Source organism: Pristis pectinata, chromosome 11 (assembly GCF_009764475.1).
Source record: "Pristis pectinata isolate sPriPec2 chromosome 11, sPriPec2.1.pri, whole genome shotgun sequence".
NCBI classification, from domain to species: domain Eukaryota; kingdom Metazoa; phylum Chordata; class Chondrichthyes; order Rhinopristiformes; family Pristidae; genus Pristis; species Pristis pectinata.
Genome location: NC_067415.1, coordinates 32,327,074 through 32,350,378, shown reverse-complemented (window position 1 = coordinate 32,350,378; position 23,305 = coordinate 32,327,074). Strand labels below are relative to the sequence as shown.

The following is a 23,305-nucleotide window of genomic DNA, read 5'->3' as shown; positions in this document are numbered from 1 at the left end:
GACTGAGACTGAAATGTTTGCCCTTCTTTCTGTGGATGGGGGACATACCTGACAAGTCACCACATTGTTTTATAGATGCACTCCAACTGCATGGTTCGAGATGCATCTAGTCTGGAGCACAGTTTCAGCTTGGCAGCCAAGACATTGTTAGAACCTATATTATTCAAATATTAAACAGAAAACATCCATATAGTATTTATAGTAAGCATGGACATCTCATCTGGTAATGTGGTTCTTTCAGAGTTACAATCTTTTTGGTATGGCACTGTGGGGAAAATCATGATCACATAATATGCAGGAGTCTTTGTGCATGCATTGAGAATGGGTATCTTTGTGCCTGTATGTCAGCACCCAGCTTCTGCAGTGGCATTTGGTTTGCTGATACTGTTATGTTTGTTCTTCATCATGAGACAAACTTCGCGTGGGTTTAACATCTGAACATTTTATTTAACCAACAACAGGCTGGCTTGCTTTCCCTCTCTTTTTACAGCCACTTCCTGTTCCCCCATGTGACCCCTTGCATTGCCTATTGGGAACTGTAGTTCTTTATTATAACTACATAATAACACATCTTCCCCCTTTAAAGAAACAAACACAATACTTTGTCCTTATAACCTGCCAAGAACCCTTGTCCACTCAGCAGCCTTCAATCAGTCTCTGAAGTGGTTTAAAGGTCCTTTTTGGTCTGGTACTTGTTTTCGCAGGTGTGTTGCTTTCATTTGCTGCATTACTATTGGTGTTTTCCTGGGAACTCTGGTCCACATGTTCATTTTCTCCATATGCTGGCCCCTTTGGTGTACTGAAAGGGGACGGGTCACAGCCATGGTTTGGAGCTTGTGGCCGCAGATCCATGTGGTTCCTCCTCAGAGGTGTGTCTCGCTCCGTCTGGATCTGGTATGAACGTGGATTTACTTCCTCTTGCACAACTCCTTGCATGGACCATGTGCCAGAATCATAGTCTCGGATTCGCACTTGATTCCCAGGCTTCAGGACTGGTGGGCTTTTCACTGTCTTGTCATGATTCTGTTTCTGTTTTTCTTTCCCTTCCTCTTTAGCCTGTTTGACCTTGTGTGCTCCTTCAGGTGTCAACAGGTTTTCATGTAATGGAAGGTAAGTGTGTATGCATCAACCCATCAGCATTTGGGCTGGTGAAAGTTCTGCAGTGGCGCACTTCTGTAAATCATTAGACTTCTGTGGAAATCTTCTCATCCATCTTGCACTTTCTTCATGAGGCCCTTCACCACCTTAACTGAACTCTCTGCTAGGCCATTAGATTTTGGGTGATGTGGGCTTGAGGTTATATGTCGAAACCCACAAATGTTAGCAAAGGATTCAAATTCACAGCTCAAATTGTGGACCATTGTCTGATACTACTTCACATGGAACTCCATGCCTCGCAAACACAGCTTTCAGGAACGTGATAACTGTTGCTTTCGGAAATGCCTTGTGTGCTGCTTCTCTGTTTTCACAGTATGCATTATTGTTGCTGCCCTGTGCAGCTCCTTAGCTTGTGCTCATGTGGTTTCTGCTGGCCTACACATATTCACCGCCTTTTCCAGGGTCAACTCTTTTTCACGCAACAGTCTTTCCCTGAGTCCATTATCTGGAGTTCCACAAACTATTCTGTCTTTAACTAGTGAGCTTCTCAAATCTCCAAATTCAGAAGACTTAGTGTGTGAAGCTCAGCTAAGTATTGGTCAAAGCTAACACCTTGTTTCTGGTCACAGGAAAAACAATTATATCTCTCAAATGTGATGTTTTTATTTGGGATAAAATACTCCTCAAATTTTTTTCATCAAAGTGCCCAACTCAAAAGCTGTCTCATCAATTTGAAAGCTGTTACAGATGTCCAAAGCACCTTCGCCAATCACGTGCAGAAAAATAGGTGCTTTCAATTTTTCATCGTTCCCTCCTGCTGCACTAGCATCTAAATATATGTTGAATCGCTGTTTGAAGCGTTTCCAATTATCGGTTAGATAGCCAGTAAACTGCATAGGCGTGGGAGACTTAGCTTATCCATAACGGGAACTCTGTCTCTCACCTGAATCTCTCTTGGCAAATCCAGTGACTGCTGAACTTCAGGAACAATGTGCTCCATCGCCACACCAGCCAGCTTTTTCTCAGTCTTATTAGAGCTTTTCTTTTGTACTCACTGAGTCTCTTTCTCAATTGCACACAGTATTTATCTAGTCTCCCTGTTAAGACCTCACACTAACTTCTGACACCATGTTATGTTTGTTCTTCATCATGAGACAAACTTTGCGTGGGTTTAACATCTGAACATTTTATTTAAACAACAGGCTGGCTTGCTTTCCCTCTCTTTTTATAGTCACTTCCTGTTACCCCATGTGACCCCTTGCATTGCCTACTGGGAACTGTAGTTCTTTATTACAACTACATGATAACACTTAACACAGTTACATCCAGAAAATATGTGCTTTCTTAAAAAATAGTCCACTTAAGTACGTGATACTTTAACAAATATTGAGCTGCCAGGTAAACTGGTCTGACAAAGAACGCCTCCTTTAGCGTGTATTAAAAAATAGAATATTTTTTAGTCCTTAACAGTTCCAGAATGTCTTTTTGAATGTGGCAAACTATACGAGTTCTAAGTTGAAGATCTAACTGCAATTGCTGTTGCTTCTCATTGGTGGAGGTGGTATGCATATCAGCCTATGACTATGATTCTATGGTTCATTGCGTATAATTTCAATCTATGATGTACATTCATGCTAGTCAATATTATGCAGTACATCCTTGTTATAAAATTCTTGGAGTCATGACTAGAATACTTCATGATTCCTTGTATGTCCACCTCATATTGATTGCAGCTATATTTTGTCAGTTTCATGACCATTTAAAGCTGACATTATACCAGTGAACCATGAAATTCCTGCCTGCATTAGAACAACACAGCATGCTTAAAAATATAATTTTCATTTGTTTATGTGTATGCGGCAAAGACAGAGTGCAACTTAAGAGCTGCTTGCAGCTGATGCTCTATCAATACCACCTGATTAGCCATGAAAGCTATCTGTATACTGTTGGTGTTGCATACAGCATTGCTAATTTAAACATTTTTAACTCTTTAAAATTATCAGGAACAAGTTTAGCATTTCAATAAATGCAGAGGTAGGTAGTGAGTGAAATGGAGCATGAGAACCCAATCCATTGCAGTACATGCCATTGGGTGAACTTTCAAAATAGGCTTAGCTTATGGTAGCTAAGCAAATTGCTTTACTAGGTTATGCCCTTTCCTCAGTACAGAAATGGCTCTTACCATTGATATTTTATGTTATTGTATGCACAGTAATCCATACCATTGTTCAGATTTTGACAGAGTTGGTCCATTCTTGATCTCTTCAAGCTCATCTCATACATGAGCCTTGGATCATGCCAACTTTATTCTACTTTGACCAAATTGTTTAGAATCCAACTTTCCTTACTGGGCCCAGTGTGATAGCTGGGAGTGGTAATGTTCCCTATCCTCAGTCATTGCTTCTCCCCCCACCCCCTTTGAATAAATCATCATCGGTCCTCTTCACAAAAAAAGATCACCTTAATACCTCTGTCCTTGCAAACTGGAATCCTATCACCCACTCACTTTCCTATCCAAAGTCTTTGAATGGGTTGTTGTCTCCAAAACCTTGTAATCACATTCCTAGAATACTACATCTAAGTTCCTCCAATCTGATTTCTGGCTCCACCACTATGTTAACATCACAAATGTCATTCTTTGAAATCTTTAGTGTGGTAAATTGTACCTCCTTATCCTCACAACCTATCTTCAGCCTTCATCACAGCTAACCACACCAACCTCCTCCAGCGGCTTCCCTTCATTATCCAACTTGGCAGAATTGCCCTCATTTGGCTTCATTCTTATCATCAAGCCATAACTAGCTTCTCTTTCTATTCCCAACCTTCGTCTGTAGAGGCCCATGAGATGATATTTTGACCCTTTTCTGTTCCTCAGCACTGCTTACCCTTCCAAATTTTTAATGGAAGACTTGACTGTCAGGAGGTCCAACTCAATATCATCTTTTTGGGCCATTCACTTTCACACTATTTATTTAACATTCAATGCTGGATGAAGAGGAAACTGTTTAAAGCTGAGCCAGATAATTTGCAAGCTTGATGTTGTCTTTATCGAACTGAATTTTTGATTATGTATCCGCTCTGACATGAAGACTCATTTTTCCCATTTTCTGATATAATACGACCCTACTCTTTGATGGCTCATCTGGTACTCAAGTACTTACCTGTGCCTTTTGTTACCTCTGGCTGGTGTTCTGTATTATACCTTACCTAAGCAAGCTTATGCACCTGTCAGCTGTGTGCATGTGGACCTATGTGAACTCCTGCTGCAATAACACTAACTTTAAAATCAGCATGGAAAACAAAAGAAGTTGCAGATGCTGGGATCTAGAAAAAAAATCACAGAAATGCTGGAAGGACTCAGCTGTTCAGGCAGCATCTATGGAAAGAGAAACCAGTTAACATTTCAAGTCAGGAGCCCTTCCTCAGAACTGGTCCCTGAATTGAAACGGTAACTGGTTTCTCTTTCCACATTTGCTGTTTGACTAGCTAAGTTCTTCCAGCGAATCTGTTTTTGTCGAAAACCAGCATTCTTATTTTCATGTACATTAATGGCCTTGCACCTATATCACTACAATCTTTTCTCACCCCTTCAAATCACTGCATCCTTCCACATCTGGTCATTGGTGGATCCCCAGTTTTAATTGCCTTCTCACAAATACTTGTGTTTTTGGCTGTCTAGAGCTTAAGCTTTGAAATTCCCTCCCTAACTTTTTCTCCTTTAATTTTTTTCCTTAAAGTCTACCACTTTAAAGAGGTGGCCAGCCATCCTCACTAAACTGCTGTAAAAGTAAATGTCAAGCTTTGTTAGATTTTCATCATGCTCTCATTAAGTGTCCTGGTGAGAATCAGTGTTTGTTGGAGATGCTACATAAGTACAAGTTGTTGTTGTTGTTGTTATTCATAGTTCTTTACTTTCACAATTTTAATGCATATAATTTATAGTTAAAAAAAATGGTTTCTGTGGTGTTTATGCTGCAAAGGAGCGTCATCCAACCCACTTCATCTCCCTTATTAGCTTATCTTCATTTTCTTTCTTTCCTTGAGGAACTTGTTCATAATAAAGCACGTGCCTTTAGAGAGGAAAAGTCAAATAACAACAAAGTGCTAGATTCTCTCGAGTGCACTCAAGAAACATATTCAAATTGTATTGTCAGAAATTCAGCACTTTGTCACCCACCAGTTTCCAGAAAATCTGATGCAGAAATTTAAAACATGAAAGAAAGTGCATCTTTAAAAAGATCAAAAGTATAATTTTCACACTGGGAAAACTAGAAGGAAAGCTAAATCCTTTCATAGAACATTAGAACAATACAGCACAGTACAGGCTCTTTGGCCCACATGTTGTGCTGACATTTAATCCTGCCCTAAGATCAATCTAACCCTTCCCTCCCACATAGCCTCCCATTTCTCTATCATTCATGTGTCTATCTAAGAGTCTCTGAAGTGTCCCTAATATATCTGCCCCCACAACCTCTGCCAGCAGTGCGTTCCACGCAGCTCTGTGTTTAAAAGAAAATTGCCCCTGACGTACCCCTTGTATCTTCCTCCAATCACCTTAAAATTATGTCCCCTCATGTTAGCCATTGTCACCCTGGGAAAAAGTCTCTGACTGTCCTTCTTTGAAAAATGCCATAGAAATAGAATTAGGATATTGTGCAGAATTGCTTTTATATATAACTACAAAAGAAAGTGTAAAAAAGGTTCTCAATTCTATGGTCAGTGGCGTTCCTCTGGTTCTCAATCAAAATTTGGTAAAAGCAGTTAAATACTTTTTTTTCATACTTGAATAATCCTTTATGTCATATAGCCCTTGGTGCATAAAGAAAATCAGCAAAGTTATGAGGCCTTGGAGCAGATAACTTAGTTACTCAGCTGCTGATGTCACAGTACATTACCTATGGTGCTACTGTGTCTATAGATACTGACAGTGACAAATGAATTGGGCCATCAGCATTTCTTCCAATATGCTTGATTTAAATTGCATGTACGGGGAGTTAAAGAAGAAATGTTTTCATCCAGTCAATTTGCAAACCATTCTGAAACTATAGTTTGTGAAATTCCCAATTATTCATGGCAGTTTAATTCACAGAACCATGATAAGTAAATCCAGTGTAGCGGTTAGTATAATGCTATTACAGTGCCAGCAACCCGGGTTCAATTCCCACCGCTGTCTGTAAGGAGTTTGTACGTTCTCCCCGTGTCTGCGTGGGTTTCCTCCGGGTGCTCCGGTTTCCTCCCACATTCCAAAGACGTATGGGTTAGGAAGTTGTGGGCGTGCTATGTTGGCGCCGGAAGCATGGCGACACTTGCAGGCTGCCCCCAGAACATTCTACGCAAAGATGCATTTCACTGTGTGTTTCGATGTACATGTGACTAATAAAGAAATCTTATCTAAAGGAGATTATGTATAGAAGACCAATTACTTCAGCCTATTTTAAATATCCCACATATATTGGTCCTAATTGGACTGAAACTTGCTGAGGTGATCTGTTTCTTCATGTGAGCTTGTTACCAGCTGTTTCCATCAGACTTTGAACATGTTTGTGAGTCTTAAGGATCACAAATTGAAGAGTTTCAAATGAAAACGCACAACCCAGAAAATACATACCTGCATTTGAGGTAACTGCTCCCATTTTGTCATCTTCTATAACCAAGCAAATAGGTATTCTGAATAATTTCTTGATGCAGTTCAAGGGCAGTCATTTGAATGAGGTTACAGGCGACCCTCGCTTTTATGGTCATCTGGGTAATGGAAATTCACCCTTATGGAGTTCATAAATCATTTTGAGATACAGAATACAATTCACTCTTACAGAATTTATATGGGGAAAAGATAAACACAAGATGTGAAAGAAACGACCAATTTTGTCAATTTTTATTTGTAGTCACTCAATATTGTGGGGTAATAAGATTTAGATATGACATCATTACATCAATGGGGTTGGCAGTTACTCCTTTGCCACGCACTGTCCAGCCTGAGGACATGTAAATAGATGTCTCAGAGTGCAGCACTGCCACACTCTTAATCTGCGAGGCATTTTCTCTGATATAGTACGTTGTGGGGAGCCACAATAGCCATGACCAGCTCCTTTAGATAATCCCTCGGCCTTTACTCAACTTCCACTGTTACCATGCTTTAACCCATTACCCCCCTGAACTCCTCCTACACCACCTTTCTCCCCTGAACCCTGATACTCAAATCCCATCCTTTTCCCTGATATTTCCTCGTCCTAAACTCTTTCCTAATCCACAAGCATTGAGCGTCAGAGAAAATGCTTCAGATGAGAGAGGGCAGCAATGTTGCACTTTGAAACGTCTTTTCACACATCCACGGACTGGAGAGTGCGTGGCAAAGGAGGGATTCAGCTGTGACTGCCAACCCAATTGATGCAGTGACGTCATGTATAAATCTTACTGCCCCACACTAGTGAGTGACTAAAAATAAAACTTGACAAAGTTTGTTATTTCTTTTGTGCAAGCTTCTCCCTCAGAGTCTAATGTTGGTCTCTGCTGTTGAATAACAGCAGTGGATCACTTTGTCATTGCAAATTAAGATGGCTTAATATGGGAGAAAAATATCCCATAGGAACTGCTGTTGAATAACAGCAGTGGATCACTTTGTCATTGCAAATTAAAATGGCTTAATATGGGAGAAAAATATCCCATAGGAACGCATCTTCAGTTATAACATGGGATTTAATGGGAAAGAGGGGATCGCATTACAGAAAATCGCGATACAGATGATTTTTTTTAGGAACACAACCTCTCAGTAATGTGTTGGGGGGTGGGGGTCACCTGTATTAATAAATATTTCATTTAATAGTGTATTGCCATGGTAGTGATGAGTTTCTAAGAATGTATAATTGAATGAAGCCATGCACCAAGGAAACCAAATAAATGTATTGCATTAAATTACATGGCTTGTCATGTCTAGTCTAGTTGCAAAATGACAATTCTGCTACTGATACAGGAAGTAGAATCAATTTTTATTATGAGTTATTACCATAAAAATGTGAAACTAAACATGATCCATATCCCTCCATTCTTTACACATTCATGTGCCTGTCTAAATGCCTCTTCAATGTCACTATTGGTTTCCTGCTACCAGTATCACTCTCCAGGCAGCACACTCCAGGCACCTACCACTCTCCTTTAAACTTCTCCCTCCCACCTTGAGGCTATTCCCTCTTGTATTTGACATTTCCACCCTAGGAAAAAGATTCTGACTATCTACCCTATCTATGCTTCTCATACTTTTATTACTTTCTATCAGGTCTTCCCTCAGCCTCCAATGCTCCAGAGAAAACAATCCAATTGTGTCCAACCTCTCCGTATAGCTAATACTCTCTAATCCAGGCCACATCCCAGCGAACCTCTTCTGCACCCTCTCCAAAGCCTCCACGTTCTTCCTGTTATGTGGCAACCAGAATTGCACACAATGCTATAAATGTGGCCTAATTAAAGTTTTATACAGCTGCAACATAACTTGACAACTTCTATACTCAATGCCCCGACCAATGAAGGCAAGCATTTTATTATTATCGTAGTACAGAATTAATGATACATTTTATCCTTTTGTTGAATTATTTCCTACACCTTCAAATTTATTGGTTGCTACATTGCAAACCAAAGTAATTTCTGTACGAAGTCCTTGGTGATACTGGCAGAAAATCTACCATTCCCGTTCTAGAGCAGATGTGCATTTCCCCCCTATTATACCTTGTATGATAGTATAATTACAAATCTTAGGCAACCTTCATACTTTCTAGAATATTTTAAGAATTTTATCATAAGTTAATGGCTTGAAGCTCTAAAATTGCGGGAGGAATGAAAGGCAGTTGGATTTTCTACTATTTACATAATCAAGCTACTCATAATATCCAGACATTTCTAAGCTTTCATTTGTTTTTGTTGCTTTCTTCCTCGCTAAACTCCCTATCTTGCTCTTGCTGTCTTGTCCCCACTTTTGCTTTTGTGCCCACCCCACTTTTTCTTCCTCTTAGATTTTTTGCCTCCACCCTGCAACCTTACTGTTACTTTTCCATGTGCCCTCTTTCTTGCTATTCATCCTGAGTGCTTTTTCTCTATACTTTTTTCTTGGACTGGCAATCTTGAAGGTGACCTCCAACATTTAATTTTACTTTGTGGAACTAATACAATATTTTGTATTTCAATGTTCACTTTTATATTTATCCATTTTTCCTGACCTGGGCACACCTATTGCCTGTCCTCGAAAAGGTAATTGTGAGCCGCATCCTTGATCCTATGCAGTCCTTATGGTGAAGGTACTCCCACAGTTCTTTTGGGTAGGGCGCTCCATGATTTAGACCGAGCAGTGATTAGGGACCAGAAATGTATTTTCAAATCTGAACAGGGTGCAGCTTGGAGGTGGGGGGGGGGGGGGGGGGAAGGTGGGTGGGCTTGTAGGTGACAATGTTCCCATGCACCCTTGGTGGAGGAGTTGTGGGGTTGGGCACTGCAGTTGGATTAGTTTCTGTGTGTAACTGCAGTGTGATTTTTTAGATTATACACACTGTGTCTACTGAAGGGAATTAAAGTGTCAGGTAGTTGATGTGTTGGGGTGCCAGTCAAGCGGACTACTTTATCCTAGAATGTGTGGAGCTTCTGGAGAGTTACTAGAGCTGCATTCATCCAGGTAAGTGGAGAGTAGTCAATCATATTCCTGACTTGTGCCCAGTAGACAGTGGAATGTCTTTGGCACTTGCTTTGGTGGGAAATTCTTATGCACCTTGGTTTTAAATGACCATCCCTTATTTTGTAGCTATATACCCACATTTGAGACTCTCCCACTAGTGGAAACATCTCAGACTCTACCTTGTTTCAATAAGATCACCCTCCATTCTTCTATACACCAAAGGATGCACATCTGATTTTGTTTTTAATCTGTTCATAGCACAACCCTCTCATCCCAGGAAATAGAAGTGAATCTTTTCTGCACTGCTTTCAATGCAAGTATACCCTTAAAGGAGAGGACCAAAACTGTACACAGTACTTAAAGTGCAGCCTCACCAATATCTTGTACATTTGAAATAATGCTTCCCTATCTTTAAACTCCAACTGCCTAGCAATAAAGATCAGAATGTCACTGTGTACTTAGTTACTGGTGTATCTGCATACTACTTGGGTTTTATTCACAAGAACACCTAGATTCCTCTGTACTCCACTCGTTTGTAATTTCTCTCCATTTAGGTAATAGCCTATCATTTGATTGTTACCAAAGTGCTTAACCTCGTACTTCTCTACTTTGCTAAGTTTTTGCGCATCACTCAGCTTTCTATATCCTGTTGCAGAGTACTCATCACAATATGCCCTACCACCTATTTCAGTATCATCAGCAAACCTGGGTACCTTATGCCGTGCCTCCTCCCCAATATGGATAGTAAATAGTTGAGGACCAAGAACTGCTTCTTATGGCACTGTACCATTGCTTCTTTCCAGTCTAACTCTATTTCTAAACTGAAGATTCTTGCTCCCTTTTCTGATCCAAGCTAACACAGTTCCCCTAATGCTATGAGCTCATGTGCCTCATTATTTCTCATTATTTTGTTTCTCATTACCTTACTCCCCCGCACCCCCCCCCCCCCCCACCGAGTCTCATCCTCCAAGGATCCACACTTGCCTTAGATGCTGCTCTCTTCCTTCCTATATATCCATGGAAGCTCTTTCTGTTTGTTTTGATATCACTTGCCTGTTTACTCTCATCGCTTTTCTCCAGGTTTGTTAGCCATTTAGTCCCCTGCTTCTGGTTCTTGATAAAAAAAAATCCCAATCCTCCAACAGTTTGGTAAGTTTGTTTAATGTGCATAGATTTTGAAATGGAATTGAGTTTATTAAAAATTTAGACAATGACAGAACTCCAGTCTCTGCAACCATTTTAATGCAGGTTGACATTCACGTAGTCTTCCACCCACAAGGCAAATTTATTTATCTTGCTGGCAAAACATTTGAAAACTGCATGTATCACCTATTGGATGCTTTTTCAAAAGGTGAGCTTTCATATTGTCATGTTTCTGAGCACCTAAAGGTATTTTCAATTATTTCAAAATGCTATAATTGAGATAAAATAGTTAACCTTACAGAAACTAGTTAGGTAAATAATGTCTATTTTCTCTTGTGGCATTAGTTGAAGGAGGGTTATTGGAGCACCAGAAAAGCACTGTTGTTCTTCAGTATAAAACGGAACAGGCATACTGGCCGCTATTTAATATTTCACCCCGAAGCACAACATCTTTTACAGTGCAAAAGACAGAATAATGGAAGAACTCAATCAGCATTTGTAAGGCAAAAAGTGAAAGTTGACATTTTAGGTCGAAACCCTGCATTACTCCTGCTTGACCCACTGAATTCTTCCAGCGTTCTGTTTTTTGTACCAGGCTACAGCATCTGCAGTCTCTTTTATCTTCATCTTTGACAGTGAGATGCTTTTTCATTATTGGACATCAGCTGGTTATATTCAAGTTCTAGATTGGTTGAATCTCATGGCATTATATTAATTATAGCTACAAATTTGCAGATGACATCATTGTAGTGGGCCAGATCTTAAACGATGAGATGCAGTACAGGAGGGAGGTATAGAGCCTAGTAGCATGCTGTCAAGATGACAACCTTTCCATCAATGTCAGCAAAACAAAAGAGCTGGTCATTGATTTCAGGAAGCGGGGCAGAGTATACGCCCCTATCTGTATCAATCATGCTGAGGTGGAGATGGTTGAGAGCTTCAAGTTCCTAGGTGTAAATATTACAACAATTTGTCCTGATTCAACCATGTAAACACCATGGCCAAGAAAGCACACCAGTGCCTCTTCTTCCTCAGAAGGCTGAGGAAATTCAACATGTCCCCAATGACCCTCACCAATTTTTACTGGTACACCATAGAAGCATCCTATCTGGATGCATCACAGCTTGAATGACAACTACTCTGCCCACAACCATAAGAAATTGCAGAGAATTGTGAACACAACCCAGTCTTATTAATGAAAACCAGCCTTCCCTCCATTGGCTCTGTCTACACTTCCCACAGCCTCAGGAAGGCAGCCAACATAATCAAAGACCCTTCCCATCCTGGTCTTTCGTCTTTCTCTTACTACCCCCCCCCCCCCCCCCCCCCCCCCCCCCATATCAAGCAGAAGATGCAAAAGCTTGAGAACTTGTACCACCAGGTTCAAGGACAGCTTCTATCCCACTGTTATAAGGCTCTTGAATGGACCTCGTACGATATAGATGAACTCTTGATCTCACAACCTACCTTGTCTTGGCCCTTGCACCTTATTTGCCAACTTGCATTCCACTTTCTCTGCAAATGTAACACTATATTCTGTATTCTGTTATTGTTTTTCCTTTTGCACTACCTCAATGTACTTGTTTGGAATGATCTGTCTGGATGGCATGCAAAGCAAAGCTTTTCACTTGGTACATGTGACGATAATAAACCAATTACTAATTATGCCAAAGTGAACCCTCAGGTGTCATTTATTTTACACTGCTTCCACTTAGTTGCAATGTATTAATGGGAAGAAGTCATCAATTGTAAGATGACAGATATTGGTAGTCTTCAGACTTTGAAGCCAGAATCTTTTTATTTTGCCTGTTTAGGTTCCTTTGTTCTATCCTCCCCATAATGCACTAATCATTCATAATCAAAAAGTGTCTTTGTTCATACCAATATTAGTCAGTACTGTGTGTCCAACCTCTTAGCCTGTCAATGATAGTGATTTAGTAACTTGGACATTTGATTTTTCTCCTCTGTAGTAAGACAGAAGCATAACTGTAAACTTATTATAGGGAATTATAAGTTTAAACTCCATGTGTGACACAGCACAGATCTGTAATTTCCAGTTGTTTGGAGAAGGAAGAAGAGATGTATCCTCTATTTTGAGTCAGAACTGGTTATATTTTTGAGCTGGATGGAACCTGGCAACAGGCACCTGTAATTTTTTTCTTTGTGTAATTAATTAATTTTCTACATCAAATTATATTCAAGAACATTAGATTTAGAAGTAATGTTGCCATTGTAAGGATTGTATTTACGTATTATGTTTTTAAGTGTGGCTTTCAGCATTGTATTGCACAGAACTTTGGACAGTTAATACACTTTGCTGTCTAAGGTTATATAATTACACTTTCAGGGTAGTCTCCAGGTATCTTTGAATGCCTTTGATCAAAATTGCTGCTTCTACTCAGTATTCTGAAGGCGATGCTTCTGTTGCAATCAATTCAAGCGGCCTTTTCACTACATTACCTCAAAATGGCAGATTCATTAGAACAAGTGATATACCTTTAGATTTCTTTCTTGAAAACTTGCCTTGCATCGCACAGAGCAAATATATCGGTAGACTTCAGATTCTAAAAATTGAGTTTCTATTTGCACACATACTGTTGTGTGATTTTCATTATGATCTATAATTGAATAGATCTTTTTATCATTATCTATCAGTGTTACCTTCTTGGATAAGGGCAGAGTTTTTTTTATTTTTGTGCAGCAAATCTGTTTCACCATTCAACTCATAGAAGAATATTAAAGTAGATTGCAACACTGGTAACAGGAGTTCCTGAAATGTGCCACTTTTATGAATGATACTAGTTTACTAGAATAATAATTTCTTCATTTGCAGGATTAGTTGTTGTTTTTAATGGAAAGAATTTGAGAACATGGGTTTCTTTTCCCTCTACATTCCCTAACATTGTATCCTTTAACTAAAATTGGGGAAGGTGAATGTTACAGAATATTTTGGTAGTGCAGCTTATGGAGAGGAAATCAACCACAGCACGAGGCAGTTAGGAATCAGCGTGCACAGTTTTTTAAGGTCATAGATGTTGCTGTGAGAAGAAATAGAATTTATTGCAGACCTGAACTGAAAATGACTACATTTAACTGTTTTAATATTGTAATATACCAAAAGGTTTATTTAGCTGAAAATTGTTGATTTTCCTTGTTATTTTAGCAACCTGAAGAGGAAGCTGTTGCTTACCTGGAACAGAGTGATGGGGAAGAAAGTTTTGATCCTTCTGATCTTCCTGATCCTGATAAATATAGAGACTCTGAAGAGATCGATGACAGCAGTGTTTCAGAATCTGAAGAAAATTACAGGTTAGTTCACTTTTCTGCAGAGGAATCTTCATTTTTGTTTCATACAGAGAACAGTTTTGCCCTTGCTTAAAAGTGAATAAGGCTCCTCCAAATGTTTCCTGAATGCCAGTAATTAATTCAGTCATCAGTATTTTTAAAAGTTACAAGAATCCAAAAACCCATATCTTCAGCCTCTATGGGAATCAATATGGCAAACAAAGGAAGAAAAAATTGTTTAAAGTTGTGCCAAATTATATCGTCAGCAACAAATGCAAATTGAAATTTAATGGAATGGAAAATGCAGATCTTTGTGTCACATTGCTCTAGTAAGTATATATGTGGCTATGCCATACTTCTAGTCATTCAGGTACTTTAAGATCTGTGGAAGTCACTGTAATGACATTGAAGATCTGCACAATGACTGAGTGCCTTTGCAACTACAGTGAAGATATAGGATATTGAATTCTGTTGATTTCTAAACAATTGTTGCCAGTTAGGCATTCTATATATTCTTTTTGCCAAGGCATTCGTCCATAGTGAAAAATATCGTTCTTGTCATATTTCTCTGGTTCTGATAGGCAAATGCTTGCTTAATTTTTCATTTTGCCTCTCTTGTCTGTGTTCTGCTGGCATAATTAATAGTTTTGCCGTTTTTCTTTTTGTTTTTTTTTCCATTTATGTGCTGGTGTTTGTTTTTATGATTGTCCAAAAGGAATTCAAAATTTAACTCTACAGCCTTTCTGATATTATTACAGTATGTTTTTCATAATGCTGTAAACCAGGAAGGAATGTTTGCCAATGAAACTTTAATGTTGGAGTACTGTTTGTCCTAAATATGCTACTTGTCCATGTTGTTTTCAATGTCTTTGGTTTACAGTGCATAAAGCTATACTGAGATTTGTGCTAGTATGCACACACAAACAATGTTAACTGGAGTTTGATAATTGCAAAGTGCCTTGCTTCACAGCCTTTGGGCTGAATTGCTGATAATTGAGTGCATTTTCCCAAATGTTGTAAAAGCATTTTTCATGTATCTAATTAACTGAGATGCTGTATTGATGCTTAGCCTGTATTGTTTTATTTGGATTGATGAGGTTATAAACTGGGTTTGGAACCTTGTACGTTATTATGAAAATAGGTGGGTGATGCTTGCAGGTATCCCATTACTAGAATATAACCTGAAGACTGAAACATCAGTTTAATTTTGAATCATTTTGTTTTGAATTAGAAAAAATATCTTTTTATGGATAATCTTGTTTTAAAAATAGCTTGCTATTGGCAACCTTTTACCAGAAACTCAGGTGGACCAAACATTCAATACCATGGTTACAAGGGCACAATACAAATTTGCCCCCAAAATGGCCTTTCCTCCAACTCTGAGGCACAATTATAAGTTTGATGGGACACTTGCATACCTGTAAAGAGTGACCACATCTTGAGCAACAGTGAAAAAGAATTGAAGGCTTTGTTCAGGAAAAAATATATTGATTGTATTTCTAGGTGTGTGTATGTAATGACTGACCTTGTTTCTCATCTAAACTTAAAAAATATAAGGCTTGAATTTATAGGAAAGGCTGTAATTACTGCAGGCTAAGTGGATAGCTAGAAAATTTAAACATTCTACACATCCTCCTCAGAGATGAGGTAATAAGCAAAGATACAGAGAGGCAAATAGGCAGGAAAGTATAGTCCTAGACACCAGATTTATATTTTACTTCATTTTCATTGTAAGTTTGAAATCAGATCTAATGGATTTCTGCCTTTTCTTTCCTTATTGCTGATAAACACAAAAAAACAGACAGCGAACCATCAGCATCCATCCCTGCGTTATTCCCATACATTGAAACACCCTGCCAACCCACCCACAGTCCTGTTAAATCTCAGTACTACTAAACTCCACTTCCCATATTTTTGTTAAATGTATGTTGCTTACTTTCTGGCTGCATATTTTTCATAATTGTAACTGGTAAGGAATAAAATAGAAAGAAAGTGTAGTAAATAGAGGGGCAGTCATTGATAGTTTTCAGAAAGTGATGGTCAGCAATGTAATTTGAGCCTCAAAGCACCAAACTAACAAATTTAATCTGTGCTTTTTTATTTAATTCATTTTTGGGATCTGGACATTTATTCCCCTTCCTGAATCATTGCTGTGTTTCTGGAAAGGGTACTCCCACAATGTTGTTGGGAAGTGAGATTTTAGACTCGGTGATGATGAGGGAACATTGATGCATTTCCAAGTCAGGATGGTGGAGAACCTGCAGGTGATGGTGTTCCCATTTGCCCTTGACCTTGGTGGTCGAGATTGCAGATTTGGGACAGGCTGTTGGAGTAGCCTAAGTGAGTAACTGCAGTGCATTTTGTGGATGGTGTTCACTGAAGCTACAGTGTGCCAGTAGTGTAGAGAATGAATGTTTAGGGTGTTGATGAGGTGTCAATCAAGCAGGTGTCTGGTGCTGGATGGCCATAAGGGTTTTTGGCACTGCACTTCAAAATTCCATATTTCCTTCAGACATGGAAGGAGGCTGCCTGGCCCATTGAGTCAGTGCTGCTCACAGAGCAATTGCATTCCTCCACTTGTATCTCTTCTAATCCATTCTCCCCATATTCCTGTCAACTCACACCAGATTCTACCACTCGCCTACACACTAGGTGTAATTTACAGTGACTAATTAACCTATCAACCTGCAGGACTTTGGGATATGGTGGTAAACTAGTGTACCTGGAGGAAACCTATGTGGTTATAAAGAAGAAAGTTCAATCTCCACACAGACAGCATATTCAGGATTGAGCTCTACTAGCTGTGCCGCTGTGCTGCCTTCATCCGGGCAAGTGGAGAATATTCCATCACACTCCTGATTTGTAGTTTGTAAATGGTGTTAAGGTCTTTGAGAGTCAGGAGGAAGTCACTTGCCATAAGGTGCCCAGACTACAACCTGTTCTTGTAACTATAGTGTTTATGTGGTTGGTTCAGTTGACTTTTTGGTGAATGGTGACACATCCAGGATATTGAAGGTAGAGGGCTCAGTGACGGTAATACCTAATTACTGTTTACAATGTTTTTAGGCATCCTAAAGTTGTAAAGGAGACCATAAAATGCATGTTTTATTTTACGTAAACTGGGATTTAATTTATTCATTCATTGTAACACAGTCATTCCAACGCTTATGTCCATTGCAAAAAGCATTATTGTCATAAAACAGAAAATTCTCCAATTCTCCTTGAGCAGCAGCAGTTTGGGAGTTTTATTGATCATTGGAAGAAAACCAAAGGCCTTTGGAGGAGGCAGTAATTTTCTAATTTTATACAGTTGAGGCTGAAAGGAAATGCACACTTACAACATATACTCTTTGCAAATCTTATTTTACTAATAGCTTGTAGCTGTATTGTGATGACTCACAGATGGTGTGGTGCACAGTTCGTAGCAATAGGGTCTTGAAGGCTGCTCAACCCTGCACCTGCTGCTGCTTCCTGCTGGCATTTCTCCAGTGTTGTGGAAATGTTTAATTTTATTTGAGTTGTATGTGCTCTTCACTGCAAACTATAGAGGATGCCTTCTGTTTTTGTTTGAAATTGCCATGGATCTAACTACACATGTTAAAGTGAAATGTTTAGCAATCTGATATAGCTCTATACTAAAATTGAAGTTTATTGTTTGAATCAATTTTCCACCCACTTCGGCATTGATTTTTGCTTGCTAAGTACTAGTTAAGTAATAATATAGAAAATAAGAGGTGCACATTCGTGGTTTTCATAAAATAACTCTTTGGGTACATGTGGGATTTTTGGTTGTAGATCACCTCATGGGTTTTTTTTTGAACTAGTGTGTTTTATAGTTTTTTATATATATAAGATACATTTTGCTAAGGTTTCATTCTATTTTTCATTCTATTTTTTCTTTCAAAATGTTCTGTAAAGCTTTGCTATCTTGAATTTGCAATGGTTTAATCTCAATTTTTTTATTAGTATAAGTGCCAAAGCATAGAGCAAAGAGTAGCTTCTTGATTCTGTTCTGCTGTTTCTTGAGATCACAGTGATCTGTAATTTAACTCCATATACCTCCTTTTATCACATCTCGTTATAACATTAAAAACTGTTGATTTCAGATATAAAATTAACAGTTGAACATGTATCAATTGCTGTTTGCAGAAGAGTTCCAAATTTGTTCTGCTCTTTATACATCAACCAAAATGGTAACTTGCTATAAATTTTATTGGTTCCTTGAATTGTATTGAAAACCTAAATCGTGGCACTCTAATCATCTTAATTCTAAGTAACACAACTTTAGTTTATGCGTTCTCTCCTCAAAATTTAATCCTTGAATTGCAAGGATCATTGTGGTAAATTAACACTTGTCTTGCTCTGGGACTAACATATTCTCAGAACTACTCATAATACTCCAGATATTATTGAGCCAGTGCTTTATAAAACTACACATGACTTCTGTTATCCTGTACTTCCAGTTCTCTAAATGTACAGTTTGGCAGACCAGTAGTCTCTCTGGGTATTTTCTGTATCTCTCCATGACATTTTAATAATCTAGTTACACAGACTCCCAGGACTCTTTATACCTCCATTACTTTAGAAAGTACTCCATTTTGAGCCAAATATATGACCACACATTTGCCTACTTTGAAATCTGTTTGCTACAATCATCTGTTAACTTATTTTAATAATTTTATGCTTTCATCAGTATTGCTTATAATATCACCTACCACTCTGTCATTGTCAAACTTGGATACATGGCTTTCTGTTCCATTGTATAACTAATGTCTAATGGTGAAAAAGTGTTATGGCAAGTTGATGAAGCAAAGTACTTGGCCCAATAAATTTTTAATTGCTAATTAAAGCTTATGATAGAACACACAATTCAAACTACATGTTCTTGGTTTTCTGTCTTTGCAATGTACCATTTCTGACTAGATACTTAAGACTAAGCAGAATTCTCAAGTTAGGGAAGAGGAATTAGCTGAAATGTGTTTAACGTTGACCTCATTCCAATATGTGAAATAAATCTTATGCTGCAGTATGAGATATTTTGACAATTGACATAATCATTTAAACACATTTCCAAAATTGCTGGTTGTATCAACTCAATTACTGCTGCAACTGAAAGTGTTGTCAGTCATCTTTACTGTGATTGTCTGGGTACAGGTAATTATCAAGCAGTTGCAACTAATGTATTTTAAAAGGTGGCTTACATTGTACAAATGTGGAATGAGTTGGATGTGCTCATGCATATTAGACCATCCAAGTTAGAGTGGGATTGTTGCTGATATATCCTGATATTTGATTTTAGGACAGCCATTATGACTCATGCCCAGGAAGCTTCATATCTCTTTTTTCAGTTATCATTAAAATGCAATTCAATATACCACACATAATTGCCATCATGAAGTTACTTTGCACTTATCCTTCCATTGTGCTTGAGCCTGCTTTTTTTCCCCAGAGCACATACTTCCTCAACCATTCATCAGAAATCACTTTAAATATTCCATGCTGATGGTCTGTGAATAAACTATGCCTTTTTAAAGGAAGAATTATGCATAATCCAAAGAACCTGCCTTGGATTATTCATCTTCAGAATAGTGTGTATAGCCTCATTGAATTGGAAGTGGGAGATGCAATTTGCCTACACCCAACTATTTAATTAGGGAAGTTATACTTGGAGGTCTTATTGCTTTGATAATTATATGGTATTTCATAGTCTTTGATGTTCTAAATTGTTTAATGGTTATTGTCACTGAAAATTGGTTAGTTGTGATGGGGTTGAACCTGAGTTGTATGTCAACATGTGCATAGGATATGTATTTGGTTATTAATGGACTAAGTGCTAATTTAAATTTGGAACATCTCTGTCTATTTTACTGGTCCAAAAGCAACATATTGCAGATGATGCAAATCTGAAATAAATGGAAAATGCTGGAAATACTCAGCAGTTCTAGTAAAAACGGTGGAGAGAATAAGCTTTTCAGGTCAACAACCTTTCATCACTTGAAAAAGTTAGAGATAAAAGAACTTTTAAAATGCACTGAGGGCAGAGAGAACAAGAATAATGGTGCGTGTTGGATAGGTACGGGAGTGTTAAATATCATGGGTGATAAAGCCATGTGACAGAGGGTCAACAAAGCATTAATGAGGAATGAAAACGATAGGTCTGGAGATGATGGAAATATATAATTAGCTGAAGTTACAAACAGGGCTTAAAAACAAAAAAAATTGAACATTGGGGGGGTGTGAGAAACAATTCTACAGTTATTGATCATCTGAAAACTGTTGAACTTGAATTTTGAGACTTGGAGTTTGTAATGCAGCTAGTTGGAAAATAAGGATTTATTCTTCAGGCTAGCATTAGGCTTTGTTGGAACTGTATAGGAGGCTGAAAACCAAAGTCAGTGGGAGTGGGTTAGAGAATTATAAATAAAGGACAAGCTCAACAACAGAAAGCTTGGGGGTTGTGCTCGTGGACTGAACAGCAACGTTTTGCCAAGTGGTCATCTAATCTGTTTGTGATTTCCTTGGTATAGAGGAAATCATATCATGAGCAGCAAATGCTGTACATTACATTGGAAGAAGTACAAATAATGACCTGAAAAGAGTATTTGAGTTATATAGTGAGAAGGGCAAGGAAGGGAGTGGGCATTGGTGGAGATGTAAGTGTGAAGCAGGGATTCCCAGGAGGAGCAGTCCATTTGAAATGCTGTAAGGAGAGGGATGAGGAAAATCTGTCTGATAGTGGTTTGCTACTAGAGGTGTCAGAAATTACAGAGAAAATATGTTGAATTTGGATGCTTGCGGGATGGTAAAGGAGATCCTAACCTTGCTCTGGGCTTGTGGTGGACTTTGAGCTCTGATCTGAAATCAAGATAAAAATGTTAAGGTAGAGAATGAAAGTGAAAGCAGGTTGGAAATTGGCCATGATGGTGATGAATCTTTTCAGCTCAGTGTGAGAGTAGGAAGGGAAACCGGTAAGTTCATTAGTATGCTGGGGAAAAAAGTTGAAGGAAGGAACCCAAGTTGTAGTGACGCAGGCAAAGATCCACATTTCTCACAAAAAGATGAATGTACCATGAACCCAGCTGAGTTCCCATAACATCTTTTACATGGAGGAAGTGAGTGGAGCAAAAAGGGCAGTTGTTTAACGTGAGAACAAGTTTAACCAGTGGAAGGAGGGTGGTGGTGGAAGTCGTGAGTCTGATTGGGTCTCTGTTCAAGAACGAAATGAAGAGTCCTCTGGCTGTTCTGGTGCAGAATGGTTTAAAGGAATTAGACATCCATGATGAAAAAAGATAGTTAGAGCCAGGAGATTCACTGTTCTACTAAAATAAAGGCAAGTCACTTCAGGTGGTGTAACACTTGTGAAGAAAGGAAACAGCTAACCTTTCAGGTGGATGAAAGCTCATTGACTTGAAGCATTAATTCTGTTTCTTTCTTCACAAAAGCTACTGTTTTTCTAGTATTTCAAGTTCCCAATATCTATAGTTTCTGGCTTTTCAATTACTATTTTATTTCCTTTTGGTTTTTCTCTTGGACTGTTTCTCTTTTAATTCAAAAGCTGCTTTTGCCATAGCCAGACCTAATCGAACAGTTATTTTGCATAGCCCACCGTGAGTTGGACAAAGAGGCCACGTGGCTGTTTTAAGTGTTTGTAATCCATAACCTTTTAGTACCGTATAATTAAACATAGAATTTTCAAGCCACAAAATACTGCATTGATATTATTCTATTAACCAATTTATTGAATTCACTGACCATCAATCTTTCATAGCATGTATTACTTATGGCCAGTAGTTCAATACCATTCCCTTAAAATTCTAATATCACTCTTAGTTGGGTGAGGTTTGACCTTCAACTCTATGTGGCTCTGGCATTTCTGTGACAAAATTTCCTGACTGCATGATTACCTGGTGTTGCAGGGTTGATGACGTGCTGCAAAATACTAACTTTTAGCACAAAGCAGCTGACTTGAATACATTAGAAATACAGGTTTCATTAAGTTGTAGCCTTCCCCACACCGCACATAAATTCTGAACAGAATACAAAGTATTAGAGGTTGCTGTGTGTAACATAGTTGCTTGTATTTCCCCAAGCATGGGTTTAAAGAGATATGAATGCTTTACTGACGTTCTTTTCTCTTCATGATTTTTTTTGTGCATTAAAGCAAGGCAGGCAGAGCCTTGCTTTTAAAGGCAGAGCAATTTTTGAACATTGCAGTTTTATTAAAATTGTGAGTTGTGCAATTTATCCTTTCTCATGAGTTATCTACATCAGTCTTTTCCATGGAGGCTCTGTGCTTTGGTTCCAGAGGTACCAACTTCATTACTGACAGGGCAGTTATTCATAGGTGATCTTTAATGGTAATATAATATTCCTCAGAGTTTGGGTTTAGTGAGTCAAGGGGCTTCAGTGAAGTAAGAGCAACAGTGAGTAGGGGTGATCAGTTTGAAAGTGTGAGTCATGCAGGTTACGTAGCTAATCAGTGAGTAGTTGGTGAGTATCTTTTGGTTTTCTACTTTATAAGCTGTTGGGAAAAGTGAGAACATTTTTGCACATTGTACTCCATCTCATGTCTATAACCCAATCACTTAACCTATCTCCATCCCTTTGTAGCCTGTGTTTCTCACAGCTCACTTTCCCACTTAGCCTTATGTCATTGCCAAACTCGGGTACATTACAGTTTTTTTCATCTAATTCATTAACGAAAATCGTGAATACCTGAGGGCCTATTACTGACCCCAGTTACACCCTATTAGTAACAGTTGATCAAACTCAAGACACAAGAGAAACCTCAAATGCTGGAAATCTGGAGCAATACACAAAATGCTGGAGGAACCCAGCAGGTCAGGCAGCATCTATGGAGGGAAATGAGCAGTCTAAGTTTTGGGCTGAGACCCTTCATCAGGACTGGAGAAGAAGAGGGCAGAAGCCAGAATAAAAGGGTAGGGGGAGGACCATGAGCTGGCAGGTGATAGGTGAGTCCAGGTGAGAGGGGGAAGGTACATAGGTGAGAGAGGGGGGATGAAAGGGAATGATGTGAGAAGTTGGGAGGTTATAGGTGGAAGTGGCAAAGGGTTGAAGAAGAAGGAAGCTGATAGGAGAGGACAGTAGACCATGGAATAAAGG

At 38.7% G+C, this 23,305-nt stretch overlaps 1 protein-coding gene across 1 annotated transcript in view; it reads left to right on the top strand.

Moving 5' to 3' along the window:
• The window catches only part of ddx10 (DEAD (Asp-Glu-Ala-Asp) box polypeptide 10), a 217,265-nt gene that overhangs the window by 175,845 nt on the left and 18,115 nt on the right, over window positions 1-23,305 (top strand). Inside the window, exon 17 of the mRNA XM_052026644.1 lies at window positions 14,061-14,206. Coding sequence (XP_051882604.1) covers window positions 14,061-14,206 — 146 coding nt within the window. The remainder of the gene's footprint in view (window positions 1-14,060; window positions 14,207-23,305) is intronic.